Genomic DNA, 21,078 nt, shown 5'->3' with positions numbered 1-21,078 from the left:
TTCTATTTGAATAGCAACAGCGGCTACTAAACAATATGTGTTTTACTGGCCAGTATTTGTTTCTTTTTTTAGCTGCCCCGATAAGAAAAACAATGCAGAGAATAAACTAACAGAGGGCATAAAGAGGCCACTTCTGTCACCGATGTTCTGTAAAAGGTTTAGAAACTCCCTTTACGTTTTTGTACCTCTGTTACTCTGCCAGTCCTTGATCAACTTCATCTGTTTACAGATGTGTGTACAGACTACAAAGTTTGGGACTTGCTTTCTGCTGTGTCCTACCCTTTCCACTCATAGTTGAGCCTGGAAGAACATATTTACTAAAAATCATTATATTTTTAAAGGTATTTAGATTCACTGCACATCCACAAACAGATCAGTTGCCATAAAACTGTTTTCAAACACAAGGAGAGCAAAGAAAATTCACTCTTTAGGGTGCTGCCATTGAGAGAAGAGGAATGGGCTGGGGAAATCAGTATTTAGGTGGAACTAATTAGCAGCGACTAAAAGCTAAATGACAACATAACCCATAGCCCCCTTGTGGGATATTCTAAAATGTCTGTGCATATCTGAAGCATTTCAAGGACTTTCATTATCTGCTCTGTCTACCACTTTCACAGCTCAGATAAATCAGTATTTTCAACCACAGCATTCAGCCTGTTGCCCCGCAGAATAACTCCGTGTCATAGCTTCCAGAGATACAGAAGCACACAAAATATGATCCCTTTTACTAGGCTAATAAAAATCAGAAAGTATACTGCATGAATTTTATAGACCTCAAAGGTCTATCTTCTGTAGGAGGAAATTGGGACTTGAGGCTACTGTCGGCACTGTAAGAGAGAAAAATGTTTATCGATTGCTTTGGAAAACCCACCAGATAAAAGTCACCAGGAAAGCAAAATAACATAACTGTAAACTTACCTGAATCCTTCCTCTCTGTGGAGCTCTTTCTTGTTATGGTTTCAACTCCCAGATTAACCCTCGTAGAGCCACAAAGGAAAAAGAGCCAACCAGCAAGAAAAATACTTCTGCCTCTTCGAGCCTACCCCGAGCAGGCAACTCTATACTGTCAGAATGCAAAGCACAAGGGCCATATGGGTCCCGCTCGCCGCTCCCCTGCATCGCTGTGCTGAGCCCGCTCTGCGCCGGGTGCGGGGTCACCGGCTCCCTCCAGCTCAGCCGGGCTGGGGGCGTTCAGAGGAGAGAAGGCGCCTGCTCTGTGCAGAAAGCCCTGCTGATTCAGTAGGATGATGCCAGGAACTTGTCCGTACTCCTTTTCTGAAACGCGCTGGCCCTGGAGATATTACTGTGCCACTGAGCGCTCTGAGGTATGCATGTTGAGCACAGCCCGCATGGATGCATTGCTCCTTGCTGAACTGGGGACAAGAGATCTGAAACCCAAGTGCCTCCCAAAAGACACCTGGGTGTCTCCCAAGAGCTACGTCCCGGGACGAGGAGTTCCATATGGATTCAGCTTCTCTGCAAAGTGGGAAGAAGCTGACTGTGAAAGCAGGGGAGGGAAGGAAAGTAAAGGATCCGTGCAGTTTTCCCCAAAGAACCAAGGTGCTGAGCTAATGCTTTTATAAAGCTGAATGACTAGGCAAGAAGTGGGAAGGAGGACTTTTTGATCATCCGACTGGTGAAAGCAGGAAGAAGCTGAATACTGGGGTCCCAAGGGAGAGAGAGATCGTGCTTCAAGCAGAAGCTGAGAGCTGCAGAAGGGGAGCCCAGCAGAGGCAATCTGAAGACCCAGAGAGGCACTAACAGAGATTTTGGAGATCACCTCAAGGTTGGAAGGAGGACCCCCTACACCAGCAATGTATTTACTTCTTTCAGTATAGCTCCTGTGTGGTACAAAGTAGAAACTGACTGCTTCAAAGAGCTTTCTGCAAAATCCATGTCTGTTTGCTTGTGGGCAAAACCTCATCACTCAGACAGGTGAAATCAGACACTACAATACATGCCCTGGATTCTCAGAAAGTTGCTAAAGACCCCAAACCTTATCCAGTTTCTTTGAGATCAGAGGTAAGACTGAGGCCCTGAGCACAGAGCTGAACAAATATGTTTTCATGCGCCTTAGTGGAAGGCTATACCTCTAAAAGCAGTTACGGATTTCCACAGAAGAGATGCTTTTCTCCTTGGATTGTTTGGGTTCAGAGTGCCTGCCCACATGGAAACACTGCTCTCCTCACCTTCATTTCAGTGATCCAGGACTGAGCAGTTTCAGATGGGGGACACATGGTTGTCTAAATAAAACCAGCCAGGGACCATCATATTTTTCGCTCCTCCAGTGACCAAGGAGGTCAGAAGCTATAGGGCAATATGAGCACAAGTGAAGGCTGAAAGGTGCTTTTTACTTCCCCCATGATCACATTTAGGTTGGATTGCACAAAGCAATCTGATTTTTGCCAGGGTAAGCAAGCACTTCTTAGCCCTAGAAAAACTATTCCCCAGGGCTTTCCATTTCAGCCACCGTGGATGTGGATGGCACTGACCACTCTCCACTTCAGCCAAGCCTCAGGGAAGAGATCTGCTGCAAAGGAAGACAGGCGGGTACGTGTTGTGACTGGCTTCCCCCTACATAACTTCGGACTTAGTCCCCAATTCATAGCCAGTTTTCTCTAACACAGGAACAAACAGAATCCCTCCCTGGATTTGGAGAATTGAGGGAGACTGCAGTAACCTTGACAGGTTTGGGGGAAACAGAGAGAGGAGAAACTCTACTGAGACAAAGTTCCTCAAGTGAGATTAACCTAACTATCTGAACTATTCTGTCTTCACAGGAGAGAGAAGGAGCCACATGACCAGCTTAGCCCAGGTTAGTTACGTAGGATCCCATCCCCAAAGTCTAGCGGAAAAAACAGTCCTAGTTTCAGTGCTAAAAGATGGAACAAAGAGATCTGGCTCATGACTTTGACATTTGCTCTGCTATCATCATCAGGTCTATCTGATAGGATGACACTACTTAAGCTGTGGTAGCCAGAGGAAATCCAATGCTAAGGAAATGGACATTCATTTAATGTTTATCTAGGATCTACTCCACCAATGAATTCCAGATGTTGGCTTTAATTGTCGCATTCTGGTACGTTTAAGCAGAGGAGTTCATAAGGCCGATTTGTAAATCAATCTGGCAGGCTCATACTGAATCCCATCTTTGCCAGCTTTTCTAAATAAGAGGATGCTCTTAAAATATTAAGTACTTAACATGTCTGCAACGCAAAAGGAAGGAAAGATTTTTAAAAATCCCTCTCTCATGTTTTTCTCCTTCTGTTCCCTCTCTCCTTCATTTCTCCCCTGCAGAACTGCAAGACAAGCCATTCCCCTCAGCTGAGTGCAACGAATTTTAGCAGCCCTAAAGCTAACAAGGGCAGGTATGAGGATGCTCTCTGCAATATGGGCAGAGCACCCTGCTCCTCACTCATATACATTCCTTCTGAGTAACTCCACTGATTTCCCACCACGGCCAATGGCAACTGCATGCATGGACTACATCCAGCAATAGTGTTCCTGATATCTGAGCCCAGAGTTTTCTTAACACAGACAAAAAAAAAAAAAATTATTACTGCAACCTTGGGACTGTCTCAAGCCCCAGCTTCCATGTTCTTACTCATTTGTATTGAACGGTTACAACAGTTACAGCTCATATCCAGAGGTGGTACAGAAATATTTCATATTCTGAATCCCAAAGCATCACACAAGCTCCAAGTTAGACACTAGCAAACCTTGCAATTGTTCTGTGCTCAGCTGACTTCACACAACAGCTGAATGTGTTGGACTGGAGTTAGAGGGATTGCTTATTGCAACAGCCAACTTATAGGTCAGGGCTTGCTTACAGGAGAGAAAACTATGTTAAAAAATAGCTTCAGCTTAAATACTATGTCCCTACTGACTAGGGCAGACACTATAGCTCATCAAAATTGCTTTAGAAACCCATTTTCTCAGTTTCCTTTCAAAACAACTGCTTCTGAGAAAGCATCTCAGTATTCAACACGCGTGAACTCTACTTATATTTTCCTAGGAATGTGTGCTTAGTACACACATTTTTCAAAAGGTGTCACTGGATGGTTAGGTAAGGTTTCAAAAGCTTTCAGCATTGGCAATACTCATCCCATGGAAGTTCATGGGAAATCTTCAAAAGGGGTTGACTCTGCCTCGGCTGACTGCTTTTGAAAAACTCCCCTTTATCTTCCATCTTTGACGTCCTCAGAGCTAAAATGCTGTAAGTTCAGTTTAGCATCCTCCTTTAAAATTACAGACCTCTAAGTGAGGTCCGCTTCTTCCCTCACTAAGAACACAAAAAGCATTTCACTTGTGGCCTGGGTCATGCCATGTTTGGCGAGAGGTTTGAGAAAAGCAGCGGCTGAAAATCTACCCATTCCTTTACACTTTGAGCAGAGACCAAAGTATTAGCAAAGAACTGGCCGATCAGCTCAGCTTAGCAGTAGTTTAGCATTTGAGGCTGGAGAAGAAATCTCACTGCATCACAACAGCAAATCCCCCAAAATAGGCAGGATGAAGTGTGCAGGCTTGAAAATACCTCTCAAGTCCACGGGACCATGTCTAAACAAGGCACAAAAGCCACGCCACCCCAATAAGATAAATCATTATCACTATGCATCCCACAGAGCTAGGGTGGCACCAGGTATCATGCCACACCCGAAAGATAAAACAGCAGCTCAGAAGTCCATAAGGGAAGAAGCAAACTGGTTATTCCCTTACAGCAAACTGGCTCCCTGTGCTAAGTGTCCAAAAAGCTGGTACAAGGGTGCAGGGAGGTAACTGTCAATAAGAAAAGCAACAAAAAACTGTAAAAACAGGAGAGACATACAGGCAACTTGTTGGCTTTCATTCCCCATGCCTGAAACTATTTCTAGGGTCCATAGCATATGAGCAAAAATTTATAGATTTGGACTCAAACACAGCATAGTCCTTTCCCCAAATACCAGGTGGGAGGGATATAGTGAAACTTTTTTAAAGAGTTTGCCCTTCAGGACATGCCAGTGTGGCCTTGGAGGAACAGGGACGCTGTCACAAGATCTGCAATACTCTCTCCCTCGCTGCAGATGCTGAAGGGTGGCACAAATGTCACTTGTGAGCCATCCAGTCTGCATCCCGTCCTCCTGTTAAGTGTGGAGCTTTGAGCAGAACAAGGGCCAAAAACTCTTGAGAAGAGCTAACAGAGGTCAAACAAACAAACAGCAATAACCACGTATAAGGCATAGCTTCAGTATTTAAGGTTTAACAGTTTAATTTATAGTTGAGTACGTCCATGACCCAGGTTTTGCCTAGGACAAGGGCAGAATGTATCCAAATCATTCCTGTCAAAGGGTTGGGAGCCACACACGGGTGCTGATGGTACTGGGGATGTCGGGTGGTCAAATTCCTTTCTGATGCAATTCCACCGATGTGCCCCTGAAAGCTGTTGCCCTTTTGCCTGTTTACCATGGCAAGGTTTCAAGGGGCCACCACAAAATTCTCTGTAATCATCCAAGGACAGAGCACCCAAAGAATAACCTATTTTTTTTGAAGGTCACACAGACATACTTTTACGATGGCCTTGATTACAGCTTCCTGGACACCTCCCCAGAAGCTCTGAAAACCACCCCAGAGGAAAGGGGATGATGGAGTCCCCATAGACAAAGCCAACCAATCCATCCATGTGAGCAGGAGATGGGTTGCGTCTCAGGAGCATGCCTGTCAGGATGGGAGGAGCACATCTAGCACCTTGCTCGCCTTTCAAGCCAAAAGCACAGACCAGCTTCTCAAAATTCACCCTCAATATTACTCATTTCCCACAAGTGAAGGCTGCTGCATCTTCCAAGCCTCCTTGAAGGAAAGGGATTGACAAAACCACACTCAAACCAAAGCAGCTCACAGGATACCTTGGCTGAAACAACCTTCTTGATGTCAAATTCCCACAGCTTTCTCCTGGGTTGGAGTTTCTTCTGCCAAAGCACACGCGAGGGCTACCAGGAGAAACTGCAGTGGGCTTGCAGTTGTCAGGAGACGCTGCAAACAGAGCCCAAACACTGGGCTGTGCTGGGGATTGGGGTGGTGCCATGCCTCTCCTCCATGAGATTCCTGGGATTGCTCTGGGGAGAGCAGCAGGCAGGTCTGGGAATCCCAGCCCGCATCTGAAGTGGATCCAGCTCCCTTCCCAACTTCCCTCCCAGCAGACGAGGAGGACTGTCACCAGCTCTCCTCTCTCCTGCCAGCTGCATGTTCAACAAAGGTGAGATGAAGATCCTTGTTTACTTCAGTGGAAAGGTCATCATAATTTATTTTAGCTTGAAAAAAAACCAACGCAAAACCAACAGGCCAACTCATACAGTTGAGAAACATCTAATATCGGACCAAAGAAAACTCGGCAAAGAATTTCGTGGTGATGCTTTTTCCAAATCAAAACAGTTTTGTGATGGAGGATTCAATCCCAAAGATTTAAAATCCCGTTGCCGACAATCAAGCAGAAAACTGACTCGACTTAATAATGCAACTGACTTGAAAACATTTTTCAGGGAAACAAAGAATTGCAACTTAAAAAAAAAAAAAAGGTAATTAAAGTCCTGTGCATCATTTGGATTGTGTGATAAACTCAGATTTAGTCACTTGGTTGGCATGAAAAGATCAGAAAAACACCCATGTTCTGCCTTTTTTGCCCAAAAAATTTTGTAGTGTGTCTGTAAGAAAATTATATGCACACACAGGAACACACGTATCTGTAGCAAGATGAAAGAACAGAAGAAAAGAAGAAAGACATCAGCTGCCTTTGTTGCACTCGATCACTGCAATGGAAAAAAAAATTATTTGCTTCCCTTTAATTCACATGAAATATTTTCTGTACCGGCCTGTTAATAATTTAGCTTGTTATTAAACAGCAGCATTGTTCTTACTGTTTGTCTCCCCATTGTTCTGCCACTTGCAGTAATTTAAAACAACCCAAAAGAAATCACAGACAGATGCATCGCATAGAGGACAGATGTGTTGACCCATACAGTGCTCTGACAGCTAGCTTGCAAGGTATGTTTATGTTCTTTGCTTTTATTGCACATTAAAAGAAGTTCTCGTTAAAACATTAACTTGAGAGCTGCAAAATACATCATGGGAGTAGAAAGTGAAGGGATAAATTCTGTGTTATCTGATTCCTTTTACTGCTCGGAGGGGTTTGATTTCTCCCCTCTTTTCCTTGGCTTCAGCGTGAGGAGCAGGTCCCACCCCGTCAGCACGATCAGAGTAAAATTGACATTTTATGAGTGGAAACAGTCCAAGGATGGTGGCTTACACTCTTAACATCCTGACATCTCAACCTCTGCGAGCAGCAGCGGCGCTGCTTCCAGTGGCTGCAGAACACCTTAAAACACAGCACAAGCTGACAATGAAAATAAACTACGGTTGCAGCACTGCTGGAGTCTGGCAGCCCTTCACAAATACAGCAGCGTCTGGGTGTTAAAATACATAAATCTGTCATCGTTACCAGGCTAAGGGGTCGTCATCCTATTCACAAAATAAAAGAACTGTGCATAATCAGCAGGGCAGGGAGTTCAGAACAAAGTCCGCCTTTTACAAACTCTCAACTGCTGATAGATGGATGTTTGCAAGGGACTTAATGTCTTTAACAGCGTACGTTTCAGAAGGAGTGTAGGTTTCAGAACTCCTGGGATTAGTGCTTTTTTCCTCTTCTTTTCCAAATTTATTGCCAAAAGTGTACAATGTAAACACTCAGGTCTTCTGACTCTGAAACCCACATTACTATAAAGTAAGAAGAATCAAAGCATTCTAGCACAATGATATTATTCATCAAGCACAACACAGAGTATGTTCCTTCTTTCATCAAACAAAAATAAATTTGATTTAAAAATAGGTTTATACACTAATTGCCAGCAGTTTTCTTGGTTTGGGTTTTTTTTCCTTTTCTTCATCTTGTTCTTAATGTGGATGCCAAAGACAGCACAGGAAGGGTAGAGAATCAGAGCCTACAGGAATGTAAAAATACACCTCCTCAATAACCATACATTGTAACAGGCAGCATACCTACACGTATAGATCGAGAAGCAGCACATGAGCGATCGATGGCGTGTATGTGCATTTACACACGACGAGGGAGTCTCCAAAATCAACATTCAAGCTACACCTTATAAACCAGCCCAACTTGGTGCTGTTCGCTCTGTAAGAAATCTCATACACTGTGCCTTAATTTACAAGTGTGCTTTTTGTGCATTTCTGAGTTAACTGATACGAAAGGGACTAAAATTTGGCTAAAAAACCACTATCTGTGGTATTTACTGGGCAAATTGAGGACAGCAGAGCAGTATGACGGCACTAGTGAATGGGGTACAGTGCTCTCTGACTGATACCTCCTGGGGAGACAGTGCCCATGAAACTCAACCCAGCTTCAGTGGTCCTCTGAGTCCAGTGAAGCTGTGCTCCGTTCTTCACTTTCAGCCTTTGGCAAGAAGAAGAGGGATGGAGGACAGGTTCCAAGTATACACTGTCAGGAAAAGGGCGGATAGCAGTAGCCGTAAGAAAGTTAACGGAAAGATCCGGCTTCTTGGGGAATACGGTCATCTCGGATGATTGACAAGATGGTAGATATCTCAATACTGCTGATGACCAGGTCAGCAATTAGTGTGATGGTTTTTCATTACTTGAGGCATTATTAATTAAAAGACCCTTAACTACTGCTCTGCAGTCACAGCAGACTTTGACTGGTAATCTAGACCACCTTCTGCACGCCTGCTTTCCACACACTAACATAGCACCTGCTTGGACCAGGGGACTGCCTTGGCTTCACTCACAAATGCAGCTACTTCTAAGCATTACAGATCCGCAGAGGTGGACAAGTCAGTGACTGTGCACATCAGCATTGCGCTGTCAACGCGGGCTGAAATTCAGCCCATGAACTGTGTGGAGGATCGTAAGAAAGACAACTCTGATGAATACAGTCAGAGTCAAAAGACGCTTTTAGCCTCAGACACACTGATGAGAAAACCTCAACGTGTACGCCACACACTTGTTGGGATCAGAGGCTAATTCTATTGCCGTCACTTAACAGAAGGAAGCTATAAATTTCTCAGATCAAACACACTTTTAACGTCACCCTGCCTGGCATTGTGCATTGCTTTTGTTCCCAAACAATATTTGTGCAGCAAACGGAGCTGCAGCTTTCTGTTTGCATGGGTGTAGCAGCAGCCACACGCTCCAGAGCATCTGCAAAGGATTGTGGGCTAAATGCCTCCGTATGTCCTGCGCGCCTCGAATTTACACTGGCTGCAGCTCCAGCTTGCCACAGTCTACCACAGGATGGAGTATGGGGGGAAATTATATATCCATACATATACGTATGAATTTCTTGCTTACATCCATGGAAAAAAATCTTTTCATTTCCTTTAAATTGTGAACAGGTGTTGTCACCTTCTTAACTTGGCTTCTATGTTGCAGCTTCACGAAGGGAAAACAGAAATCTACCCGAAACAGTGAGGCTTTTGTTAGCCAGAACATGATGCATTGATAAGCATACTGTAAAATTTGTTATAAAATCAAATGAAACTAATAAAACCTAACAAAGATCTTGTAAAAACTGTGGACATTATACAGCATTAGCACTGAGTTACATTATAGATCTGGACTGGGAAGAAAGGAGACTGCTGCCCGGGTGCGATGTCTTCCAGCCTTTCACACCCATTTACTGAGAGCCATCAGTCAGATCACTCGGTGCTACATTTTTGATTAGTCATTTTTAGGATAGTTACAGCTAATACTGGCACTCACATCATCACCTCTTTATGGAGAAACAGCTTTTCAAGAACAAATTATTATGGGCTGCTGTGACATCAGTCTAGTGTAGCACTCATCAAAATGACCAAAATCAGTGAAATCATTTTTCTGCAGCAACCCAGGAACAGTCATCTTGTCATTCTGGAGTATTTCTCTCTCCTCCTTTCCTCTCGCAGGACACTGGGCATTGTCCAGGACTAAACATGCTGCAGTCGGGGACAGGGAGTTTGTCGGGCTCTGAGCGGGATTCCCCAAAAGAGGAGGAAACAAAGCACCACTGGAATTCAGGGGACAGGAATAACCAAATGCTTTGAGATTCCTTTTAACATGTACACTTCTGCTCTCCCTGGGCAACATCAGGTTTGGTCAGGGCGTGTGTCTTTACGCCTACGCTAATACACACTCCAAAGGAAGAGCCTTCACTTGGGTGAGGGCATCATTAGTCAATGATGACTCACTTCCACTGCAAAAGGAGCTTCACTTCCAAGTGAACAGTTTTTAGCTATGAGTTTGCACCAAAACATGAAAATACTCATATTTTATGTACGGAGCATTTCATTGACTCTCTAGTCAATGGGATCAGTTCATACAGTCTCTTCCCACAGGCTGACACGCAGAACCCCCTCACTCGGCCACACCACTAAGACAGGTCTTGCTATGGACTGAAGCCCTACCTGCGTCTCCACAGAGGGGTTGCTGTGACCCAGCGACACCGCACCACACGCTGACCTGAAGTCCTTGTGCAATGACTGCAATTGCTAGGCCTTGAGTAAACTAAGGCTTCCCTTTTCTGCTCAGCTCCCAAAGGCCAAAACCAATCTGAGCTTTAATTAGCAACATAGCCATTGCTAAGCATCAGTGACTACGGCCAGATCCTCTTGTGGTGTTAATCACCCTGTGCATGTACAGGAGGCCACCAACGTAGATCTAGCCGCCAGATTGAGGCCTGAACAAACTAAACATGAGAACTTTGTTACTGTTTATTGTCACCAGGAATTCTTCATTTCCGTATAACAACGGACTAATCATCGTCATTCATGATTCTATGCCCTGTGATTGTGTTAACGGCCCCACGCTGGAGGGGCTGCCTTTTGCACTTGGTGTCGAAGTAAATGCGCTAAAGACGAATTGCTAACTCTTAACTCCGTACCATGACCAGAGCAAGCCACACCACCTCTTTCTCAAACGCAAATACTGCACCTTTTTTTTTCTTTTTTTAAGTGTTGACTCATTTCAGTTTTTTCTTAGGGTTAGCAGTCCCTTGGTGCACACATTGCTGACTCAACATTGATTCACATCTTCTTGCTGAGCACATCTCTCTCTGGTCCCCAGAGTTTATTAAGAGGCCAAAACCTAAACTTAAATGAATTTGTCATGCTTTTCCAAGATGGCTGGTGGCACCTGACTCTGTGCTACAAATGTTTTCTCAGCTTTTGCACTATAAATGAGTTCTGAGACACGGATTGATGACTTCATTGGAGAACTGTAATGCAAACCATGTTTTACTGTACTTGACTTTTTCACACAGTATTTTTTACTACTATGAGCAGAAAAAAAGCACTTTAGAATAAATATCCATTCAGACATTGCCATGATTTTTTTTTTTCAGGATACTTCTGCTGACTGTTTAAAAAACCCCACATTATTTTAATGCAAATTTTTCACAGATGCCTGTTATCAAAGAGAGCTGTCTTTGGACAAGCTGTAAAAAAGCACAACACAGCAGCTGGCTCAGCAGGAAAAAGCTACTTTAAAGATAAATCATCTGATGTCAGGAAAGATTCTCCAAGCAATCAATTGCAGCAGACAGACAGCAGATATTTAATAGTAAATCTGATTTGTTTGAAAACGAGTTGTAGCTCGATTTCTGAACAGCCCATCAGAGGTTTAGGACAGCAAGCTGTGCTCCTCCTTCTGCTCTCTGCATCAAGATTTTACTACTCCACAGCCCAAACGGGGCCAACTGGCTTCATCACTGAGAGGGCCAGGCACCAGAGAGGGATTTGAACTGGATGGATAACGGATTCTTCACAAAAATCTTCCTACAAATAAACCCAAAGAAGAGAAAAAGAATTGCAGCAGCCAGAGATACAGGTCAGGAAAGAGAAACACTGGAACAGCTGTTTCTTGGACTTCAATGTTGATCTGTTCTGTGCTGAGATGCACCCAAGCAAGATGTGTCTTTGGCAGTTTACAAAGTCCAAGTGAAGCAAGAATTCTACAGTGCAGAGAAAATCCCAAACCCTACTCTTATTGCTGCTTCCTTTTTCTTTGCTACGGAAGGTAATCAGAAACATGCATGCAGATACAAAGACAGAGACCGTCTGTTCTTTCATCACTTGGTTGAGCAACTGATGCAAGGCGAAGCATTTACCGGCAGCACCTGTAGCAACAGCCCCGCATGTTGCAATGCTGGCACACCTTGCAGGATCTGGCCCACAACACTTCTGCAAGTGAAAAGTCCTCTGTGTTGTGCATTAGTGAAAGAGGTCATTATGCTACAGCATAAATATTTAGTAATAGTCCTTCCTACAGCTGTTCACCAACAATTTTCCCTTCAGAGAACGACCAGACTTCTGGAACAAGTGATACTGTTTATTTATTGGAGAAAGAGATGGTAATGGAGGTTGTCCAGCACTTCCTTGTTAGAAGACTTTGTTTTCAGTTATTTATGTCAGGGAAACCTCACCCACTTGGGCTAAGATTTCCCAGGGAGAGCCTGATGGCTGAAGCGTGTGATGGCTCCGTATTTGCAGCCTCACAGTTTCTTCAAGCTGGCCACAGGCTTCAGTTAAGCCATCGCATGCTATGTTTTTTCTGCAGAACATACCTCCATTCAGCCCACAAGGTGGACAGTTTTTAAATAATAAGCAGCTAGTCAACTTTTTATTTCTTCCTCTTTGGCCTTAGACTTCCTTTTAGAGCACACTGGCAAGAAAGTTTTATTCTGCAATTAGGAAACTGTAGCTTCCAACCAAGCATCTAAAACCAAAATAAAGTTACTTTTCACACCTGTAGATTATAAATCAGCTCCTCTGAAAAGATTTAGCTGAGAAAAAAACTTCAAGATAAGATTTTCATGGGTATCATTGCACAAATAACTTTTTGGGAAGGTACAGCACATTCATTTTGATGAGCTACAGATAATTCTCTGCAATAAGGAACCATTGTACGTAATAACTGCAATGGTGATTTAATACTGATTAAAGAGAAGTTCCTCTTCCAGCATTCATAAATCCGTCTGCAGTGTAATTGGCATCCCAAATCTTGTGGTAAGCCACAAAAACTATTAAGGCTGGCTAGGAGAGGAAATTGTAGTTTTGACTTCTATTCGTTATCTGCTTTTACTGGCTTACATTTCACGCAGGGGTGTATTAGAGCAGGATTCCTTGGGTCTCTGGGATCCGGGCCCTGCAGTCTGAGAAGATGGGGAAAAAAGCAGGGCAGAAACCAATTGCTACCATCTGGGTTGGCAAAACCTTTGTCTGAGAAGGAAGATCAAAAACCTAGAATAAGGGGACTCCCTTCCAACACAGCAGCGGGAAGATGCTAAATTTGGAAGAAAAGATTTTACAAAGTGTTATGAAGGAGGAATAGTCTTTTAGGGTGAGATTTAAGAGGTTTAGACTCAGCTTTGAGCCACAGCTCATATTTTGTGCGGTCTTGGACTAACCACCTGGTCTCTCTTTGCTGTACTTACCATCTGTAAAATCACAGTCATCCGTCTCATCCGCCCTTACAGACTGACAAGTCCTCCAGCCAGGCAATGTGTAGGTATGTCTACCAGACGTGTAGAGGCAGACCTAAGTTTGCTCCTCTCATGCACTGAGCTGTCTGGCTGCAAGCAAGATTTATCATGAAAGCCACATTCAAACAGGCTTATACCAAAATTATTACATCTCACAGAGACCAACCTGCAACCTAGACAAAGGAGCTCACCTCTGCCATGTCTGCCTGCACCCACTAATGTTGGTGGATCCACTGCCCTTTTCTATTCCTTTGTACAATGTCACATATTTTTGCTGGTTCTCTACACTCTAATGGAATATAGAAACTAATACGAGTTAAGATTAAGAAGACTTACATAGCATTGAGTGCAGGCAAAGAGGTTCAAGGCAGCTGAACTGCAGTCTCAGGTCTCTGTAGGACCTTGGGTAAACCATCACCTTATCCTGCTGCAGTGTACATGTATATAACACACGGGTGACCATTCCTCACTTGCCAGTGGTGTGGCAGAGCTCAGTTAAAAGCATATAGCATAACTCCAAAATCTTTCACTAAGCTACTCTATGGATTCCAGATATTACTGCTTCAATTCTCAGAGTACTTTCAAGCCAAAATGGATTTTATTTTTTCAAGTCCCAACACCTAATGAATCATTTGATGCTATTCTAGATTTAATATCTTAACCAGCTTGCCCATGTCTGACACCTACACTGTTTTACATGTTTGGTGTCAGTAGTAAAGCTGGAATAAGTGGGCTTTTTCTCCTTTGAAGGAGTGGGAGACTAAAGAGGCCATACGGTTCAAAAGGCCACTCTGCCTAATGAAGTTTGTGCTTTCCAGATCACAAACAAAACAGCTCCATCAATTTGATCTTCATCCTCAAAACTGACATGCAGTTGATTTTAAAACATTGCCTCCTTCTCAAAAATCAACAAAGGATTGATTTGCTCTCAACCAAAAGCATTTTCACTAAGATGAACAGGAACATCTGGCCAATCCATTAAACATTTGGATCCTTTGAAAGAAGAAGTCAGTGATACCTTGTGTTTACTTGCAGACCTCGGCAAGAAAGGCACTAGGGGAACGTTTGTTTTCAGGGCAAATTGTTCTCGTGAAAAGCAATTGGTTTGAAATGTTACATGAACACATCTGTACCATTACAGACCAGGGACATAAGTAATCCATCAAAAATAGCCTGAGCAACAACAATGTACAATGGTACACTGTGAGACAAGGCAGGAAGGTGCAAAGAGTCTAAGAACTACTGGGTTTAGCCAGTATTACAACAAGGATGCATGGAGATGAACGATAACTCAGCCCATGCGTCTGCCACACATTTGGTTTAAAGTTACCCTTTCCTTGGCACTTGGCGATCAATATTTATTTGCATAGGGCTCAATCTCACACCCACAGAGGCCAGTGGGAGCTTGCCATTTCCTTCCATAGCTGCCCGATGAGGCTCTAAATAAACAGTGTTTGTGCCCAGGGCTTTTCAGTGCCAAATATAATGAACACTATTGTTCTTAACACAATTAAATTTGATAATCCAATTTCCCTAAGCAACTGAATCAGAGTTTTTGCCTCAGTCTTTCCTGAATACAAGTCCAACTTTTACCCTGTGCCTCCTGGCTTTTCCCTTTCATTTGCTCCTCTTGTGCTACCAGGAACAGTCAGAGCCTTCTTTGACTCACAGATGCCTCGATGCCTCTTTGCCTCTGAATAATGGGAGCTGGCTAAGACCCTGAGCTCTATGGAAGATACTGGATGACACACAAGATCAAAGACTTCGGCAGCCTCCGTGTACTGCAAAAGCACAAGCAGGACTGAAGCAGGCTCCTATGGCATTCCTTTCTCCATGCCAAACAGTCTGGAAAGCACGTCCAAAAGGAGTCTGTGTAGACATGACTCTTTATAGACTATTTCCACTTCACCCTTTTTGCTCAGTGTAGCAAAGAAAGATGGGTGAACGTGGAGAGGAAAGAGGTGAATGAGGAAAACCAAATCCACAAACTATGTATACTATAAGACGGTTTTGTGGCTTTATCCTACTGACGCTACAGGAGTCATCTAGCAAGAGATTTTCTCTCATCTAAGCATCTCTTTCCTGACAAAACATTCCTGTTCTGGTCTCTCTCCCATACTGGCTCTGCAGCTAAGTGCATTCTCCAAGAATCACCCTGTTATCGGGCGATAATCCTCCATCAAGCAGCACCAAGTGTTTGCTACATGCTCTGAGTCCACAGCAGCCCTCCTACCGTGAAGGAGAAGAAGAAGAAAAGGAACAAAACCAGGCCGAGTGCCAACTAGTAGACAGCTGGAAACTGCCCTAAACTCTGTCCTTACTTCCACTGTCTAAGAGAAACAGAACTTTGTAGACCAGATACTGGGGGTGCTGATCAAGCAACAGGATGAGCAAGACACCCGATCTCATCCCCTGTTTTGCAACCCTCCCCTTTGCTCCCTCAGCATCCCCCAGCATGCCAGATTTCATCCAGCTCTTTCCCTCCTCACAGATAAGGACCAATGGGCATATTTCTGTGGCAGGCACAGGAGAGGAATCTCAGATTACCCAGAGAAGTGTCTTTGGGGGCCTTCAGGAATGCTCAGCCCACCTGGTGACCCCAAAATCCTATTGCCAGGCCAAGCAAGCTCTTTGAAGCCAGTCAAAAGCACAGGCAGTGAACCTATGGTCACCAAGACAGCATCTGAAATTTTTTAATCCTGTTTCCATCAAGGGGATTTCTCAAGAACTGAGCATCCCTGGGTCATATACCAGCTCTGAGCTTTGTTTCAACCTAAATATTATTATTCCTGAAGACAGCACACTTTGCAAAAGCTCAGTACATGGATCTTCCAGCTGTGTGTTTTTATATGGGTGCCTTAACATTTGTTTTGAGAACTATCCTGTTCCAACAGCAAACATAAAGATCAGTGTGACCTCTCCTTATCGCATGGCCTTTCCTGTGTGGAATTCATTGTGATCCAGACGCTAGCGACTATTGCATCATTTCTGTTTATTTGTAACCTTTGGCACTGAGCAATCTTATCTGCCCGCAGCCGGCTGCAGCAGAAGATGTGCAGCAACATAGCCAGCTCTGGCAATCCTCAAACACTGGAAAAGGCCAGCTAAGAATGGAGGTCAGTAAATGATTAGCAAAGCAAATCTGCAATGACTGACTGCTACACAGAAATCAGCTCGCTCTCTCCCCCCAAAGCAGGTGAAGCCTGGCTTTTCTCCAGCCCTACTCACCAATCACGATGAGGGTGTAGTTCACATTGGTGCTGCCAAAGCCATTGGTGGCTTTGCAAATGTAGGTTCCCGCATCTTCGCTTTCCACCTCCTTGATTTTCAACCCTTGCTGAAGGATTCGGAACCTTGTCCAGCCGCTGTGGATAGTGCGTCCGTCCTTCATCCACATGGTGAGAGGTGGGGGGTCCCCCTCCACTGGGCACAGGAGCTTGATGGTCCTCCCCAGTCTCACGGACTGACGGTGGATCACTTTATCAGCAATCCTTGGGGGACCTAGGAAAGAACAGAGGGAGGAAGAGCTGTTATTGCTCTTGCCAGTGATATAGCACTGCTTTAAAGACCAGTCATCAATCAATGCACTACACTGACTGCTATACAGAGATATCGTGAAAGGTGCTCACCAAAAATTACTTACAACCCAGGCTGAAAATGCAGGCAATTACAGAGGGATACATCAACAGAGATACTGGTTTGTGCGAGACCTGAAGCTGTAGCCTTGCCATCACCAGCAGCTCTTGCTAACCCACCAGGGAAGCCTGATTCTAGGTGTCTCTCACTTTTTGAAAACATCCCTATTTTCCCATAGCAAGTAGGAGTCCAGTACACAAACTGTTCAGCTGTATTTGGTGAAGCATCTGTAGTTGTTTTAAACTTAACACCTATCCTGAAGGCAAAATTAGCAACAGCACCGGTACTTACAACAAAACACTGCCCTCCCCCCCAAATGTTATAATCCTTTCAAGTTGCATGTACAGTAATTCCCTTTAATAGTCACCAGATGGGCTTTATCTGAAACGCCTAAGCCTGCAGTTGTCGGACATAAAGCATTCATTGGGTAGCACTTCACCGAAAGATACAGCATAGCCTGACACGGTAACATTGCTTATAGTCCGAAAGAGGTTATTTTTACCAATTGCCTTGGAATACCTGCTGGTTTGACCCGACTGACAAATATTTGTTCTTTGTAAAAGGTGATAATTTCATGCAAAACAGAGCGTCCCTGGAATGCCACAGAGTGAACACACTGTTTGCTACATGATAACAGGATGCACTTGGACAGGCCAACACTCAGAAAAAAGAAGTGAGAAAGATTCCAACAGTGGAAACAGTCCCATAGATGAATTCAAGCTGGAATTTCTTCCTAAGGCTCTGAAAAGTTGAAGCAGAGAGTCTTTTTCCTGCATCTGCCTTTTCATTAATTGCACAAGATCCCCACACAAACTGCAATAGCAATGCTCTTCCCAGAATAGTCTATTAATGGGTGTGATAATACATGTCCTGCTCTTGCATAAGGACAAAATGTTTTGCTAAGGATTGCTGATGCTGAGTTGCACCCAAAACCCACAAGATGTCTGTGGGATTTGGAACTGTTCCCTCATATTTTATTCCTGTTCCTAGTTTTTTGCAGGATTGGGCCCATGGGGGATAAACTGCAGAGGTCATATTTTCACTTCCTCATGACTAATTCTTGTTATTCCAGTGTCTGCCTGAATTTTCCCCAGCATGACTAAGGCAGTACATACATTCCAGCTCATACAGAGCTGCTATTGCAGTTACTTATGTTGAATCGCACCCATCAATTTTGCAGCTTTGCTGGTGAACAGAAGTGCTGCTCAAGCTGAAAAAAGAGTCGTGAACTAGCTTGAAATTAATTAATTAGTTTAACTTAGAGCCTGGTTAAGTCAATGGGTCTTAGACACACTCAGATTCTGATGAACTGCTAAAGTCCCAGGGGATCTTGAGAGCACTTATTCTGGAAAAGTCAGTCCCTGGCAAAGATAACATCCATCCCTGCCCACCTTCTGCAGACCCCTGTGGAACAGCGTCTCAGAGATGATGGTGCCCTCCCACACTCCAAGGGAACTGGCAAACCTGCCTGTCCAGGTCTTTCGAAGCACTGCAAACCACACTGTTAATGCTCTTCACCTTGGGAGATCTGCAACCAGCTCTGCGGATGGAGAGATAATCCCCAGTTTCTCTGAATGCTGATCTGACACAAGCCGCGTTGCTCAGGGTTTTAAAGAGATGCACACGTCAGGAGGGATTGTGTGTGTTGGCTCTGATAAAGCAGAATCCACCAATATGGGGTGAGGATCCAGCCCCAAATTCTGCTACATTTCCCCACATGGCACAGCATCTTACTCAGCGTAAAGGAGCAGAAATGTACAGACAAGTCCACAGCCTTGTTGAAATTCAGGGTTGGCCCTTGGAGAGGTCCTTTCTGACCTAGAGCCCTACCAAACCAAAACAAACTTTAAGAGTAACTCCATTGCAATCTACTTGTGAGCCAGGATATTACTCCACATATATTCAAATGGCAAAAAACAGATCTATAATTAGTGCCGGGGAAAAATGTTCCGTGCAGGGCAAGCAGGGACAGCGGAGAGAGAGCGCCCTCCTCCCAACTTGGAAACCTGCTGTAGCTCCTTCAAAATCCCTTTCCTTCCGACATTCAGGTTGACTCCTGGTGAATTTTGAGACCTGGAGGAATCAGATAGTTTCCCAGTCACGTCATGTGCCTCGTTGGGGCAGGCTGCACAAGCGGCTCCCCTGATGGCACCAGAGTTGCCTCTGGATCTGTCACATGTTTGGGTCAGCGGTAAGCTTGGTCCTCCTAAATGCCATTTTCCTTTGATTGACCTTTCATTCTGAGGAATTGTTGGATCGCTCTCTGTCACAGGATCTATTCGCAGACCTTTATGACATTTAGAAAAGGGTGCGTTTCTTAGAGCCTTTCTGCCTGAAAATAAAAACACTGGCGCGGCCCTCTGTAGCCCTTCCTTAGCCACCCCAGCGACTTTCTTGGAATGAGTATTAAAAATTTCCCCCTACTCTTTTTCCTGCTGTAAATTTTTCCAGATACAGCCACATGCACTTCTCAGTAAGGTACAGCCCCAGGACAAAGATGCTAAAACCTTACTTCTGTTCATTTGGTGTTGTAAACACTCCCATTTTATTGCCTATGATCTTTGCATTAATAACTTTCTGCATAAGCAGTACTCTCTCTCTGTTATCAGTGCCTTCACATATGCCAGAGGCTTCAGAGGCCCTGGCAAGCCAATGATAGCTGGACCTCCTGTAGACGGCTACAGCAAGAATAAAATGTTGATATCATCACGGATCTCTGTCTCTCTAATGTACAGGCATCCACTGGGTCTTATTTCACTACATATCGGCACAGCCCTGCCTTGGGACTGCAACGGTGACAGATGAATGCTTTTCAAGTCAAGGTACACCTCACCACTCTGCGCTGTGGGTATCTGGAGGGGGTGGAGAGCGAGGAGTGCGTTTTGCAAAAAGGCCCTCTCCGACATCCCCTGGGCAGCGAGGGCTGCTGACACAGACCTGCCTCCCACGACGTAGCACGGAAATCCCACGCTATCCAGACAGAAATGTGTTCCCCCTCTGAATCCATGAAGCTGCCCAGAATCACTCCTGTTCCCCTGGAGTTTAATGTCCAGGGCTTCTCCACGGGAGTTCCATCTCTCGCTAAGTGAACAGAGCAAAAAGATGCTGAGCACTCCACTTTCTCACGTGCACCACCAGTACCGAAGGGAGCTCCCCACCTTGCAGAACTGGCCCATAAGGTGCCGGGGGGATGCCCGCAAGAGCGGGCTGCCCGGTAGCTGCCAGCTCTCCCATAGCACTGGTTTGGCGGTGTCCCTTGGTGGCTGCCTGCCGCGGGGCTGGGGCACACGTGTGCTCACAGCTGAGAGCTGCGGAGCAGGAGCAGAGCCCAGGGCATGGCCCTGCCGGCTGGATACATTTCTACAGCTGCTTAGAGAGGCAAAATCCCAGAAAAGCACCTGCTGCTTCACCTACAGCTGCCAGCGAGGTAAAACCAGGCTGAAGCCTGGCTGCTGCCGACTTCCATCCCTTGCCGCTGACGGCTTCTGTCCTGTGCTCTAATGCAGCATTAAAAAGCAGATGCAACTACACCTCCAGAAGCCAGTGTCACGATCTCAACCGTCCTCGACTCCAGCTTTGTGTTGTATGTGAGAAATGATCCAATGTATTTTGAGAGCGATGCCTATAGCTGCTTGCCGTACTGCTTCACTTGCCTTGTCTGTGGGTTGTGCATTAGGGCAACACCACCAGAGCTGGATAGCAATGACACAAGGGATTGTTTTGAAACCTGAAATCATTTTGTTTAAACAGATTGTTAAAATTGTGAATTTATATATGTGCCAACACAATTTTTTTTAATGCCACTATATACCATCTTTATGGCTGGGGGGGATCCTGTGAATTGCCATGTGCCTGCACCCATGGGCCAAAGCTCCACACTGGATCCTTTGAAGACAGAGCAGGAGGGAACACTGCTCTCTGGCCCT

General features: G+C 44.7%; 1 protein-coding gene across 1 annotated transcript in view; it reads right to left on the bottom strand.

The window, feature by feature from the left end:
- The window catches only part of FGFRL1 (fibroblast growth factor receptor like 1), a 177,245-nt gene that overhangs the window by 72,526 nt on the left and 83,641 nt on the right, over nt 1-21,078 (bottom strand). Inside the window, exon 3 of the mRNA XM_075420334.1 lies at nt 16,745-17,017. Within this exon, the coding sequence (XP_075276449.1) occupies nt 16,745-17,017 (273 nt within the window). The remainder of the gene's footprint in view (nt 1-16,744; nt 17,018-21,078) is intronic.

The sequence above is a fragment of the Opisthocomus hoazin genome, chromosome 5 (genome assembly GCF_030867145.1).
Source record: "Opisthocomus hoazin isolate bOpiHoa1 chromosome 5, bOpiHoa1.hap1, whole genome shotgun sequence".
Lineage (NCBI taxonomy): Eukaryota > Metazoa > Chordata > Aves > Opisthocomiformes > Opisthocomidae > Opisthocomus > Opisthocomus hoazin.
This window is presented reverse-complemented; position numbering and strand designations above follow the sequence as displayed.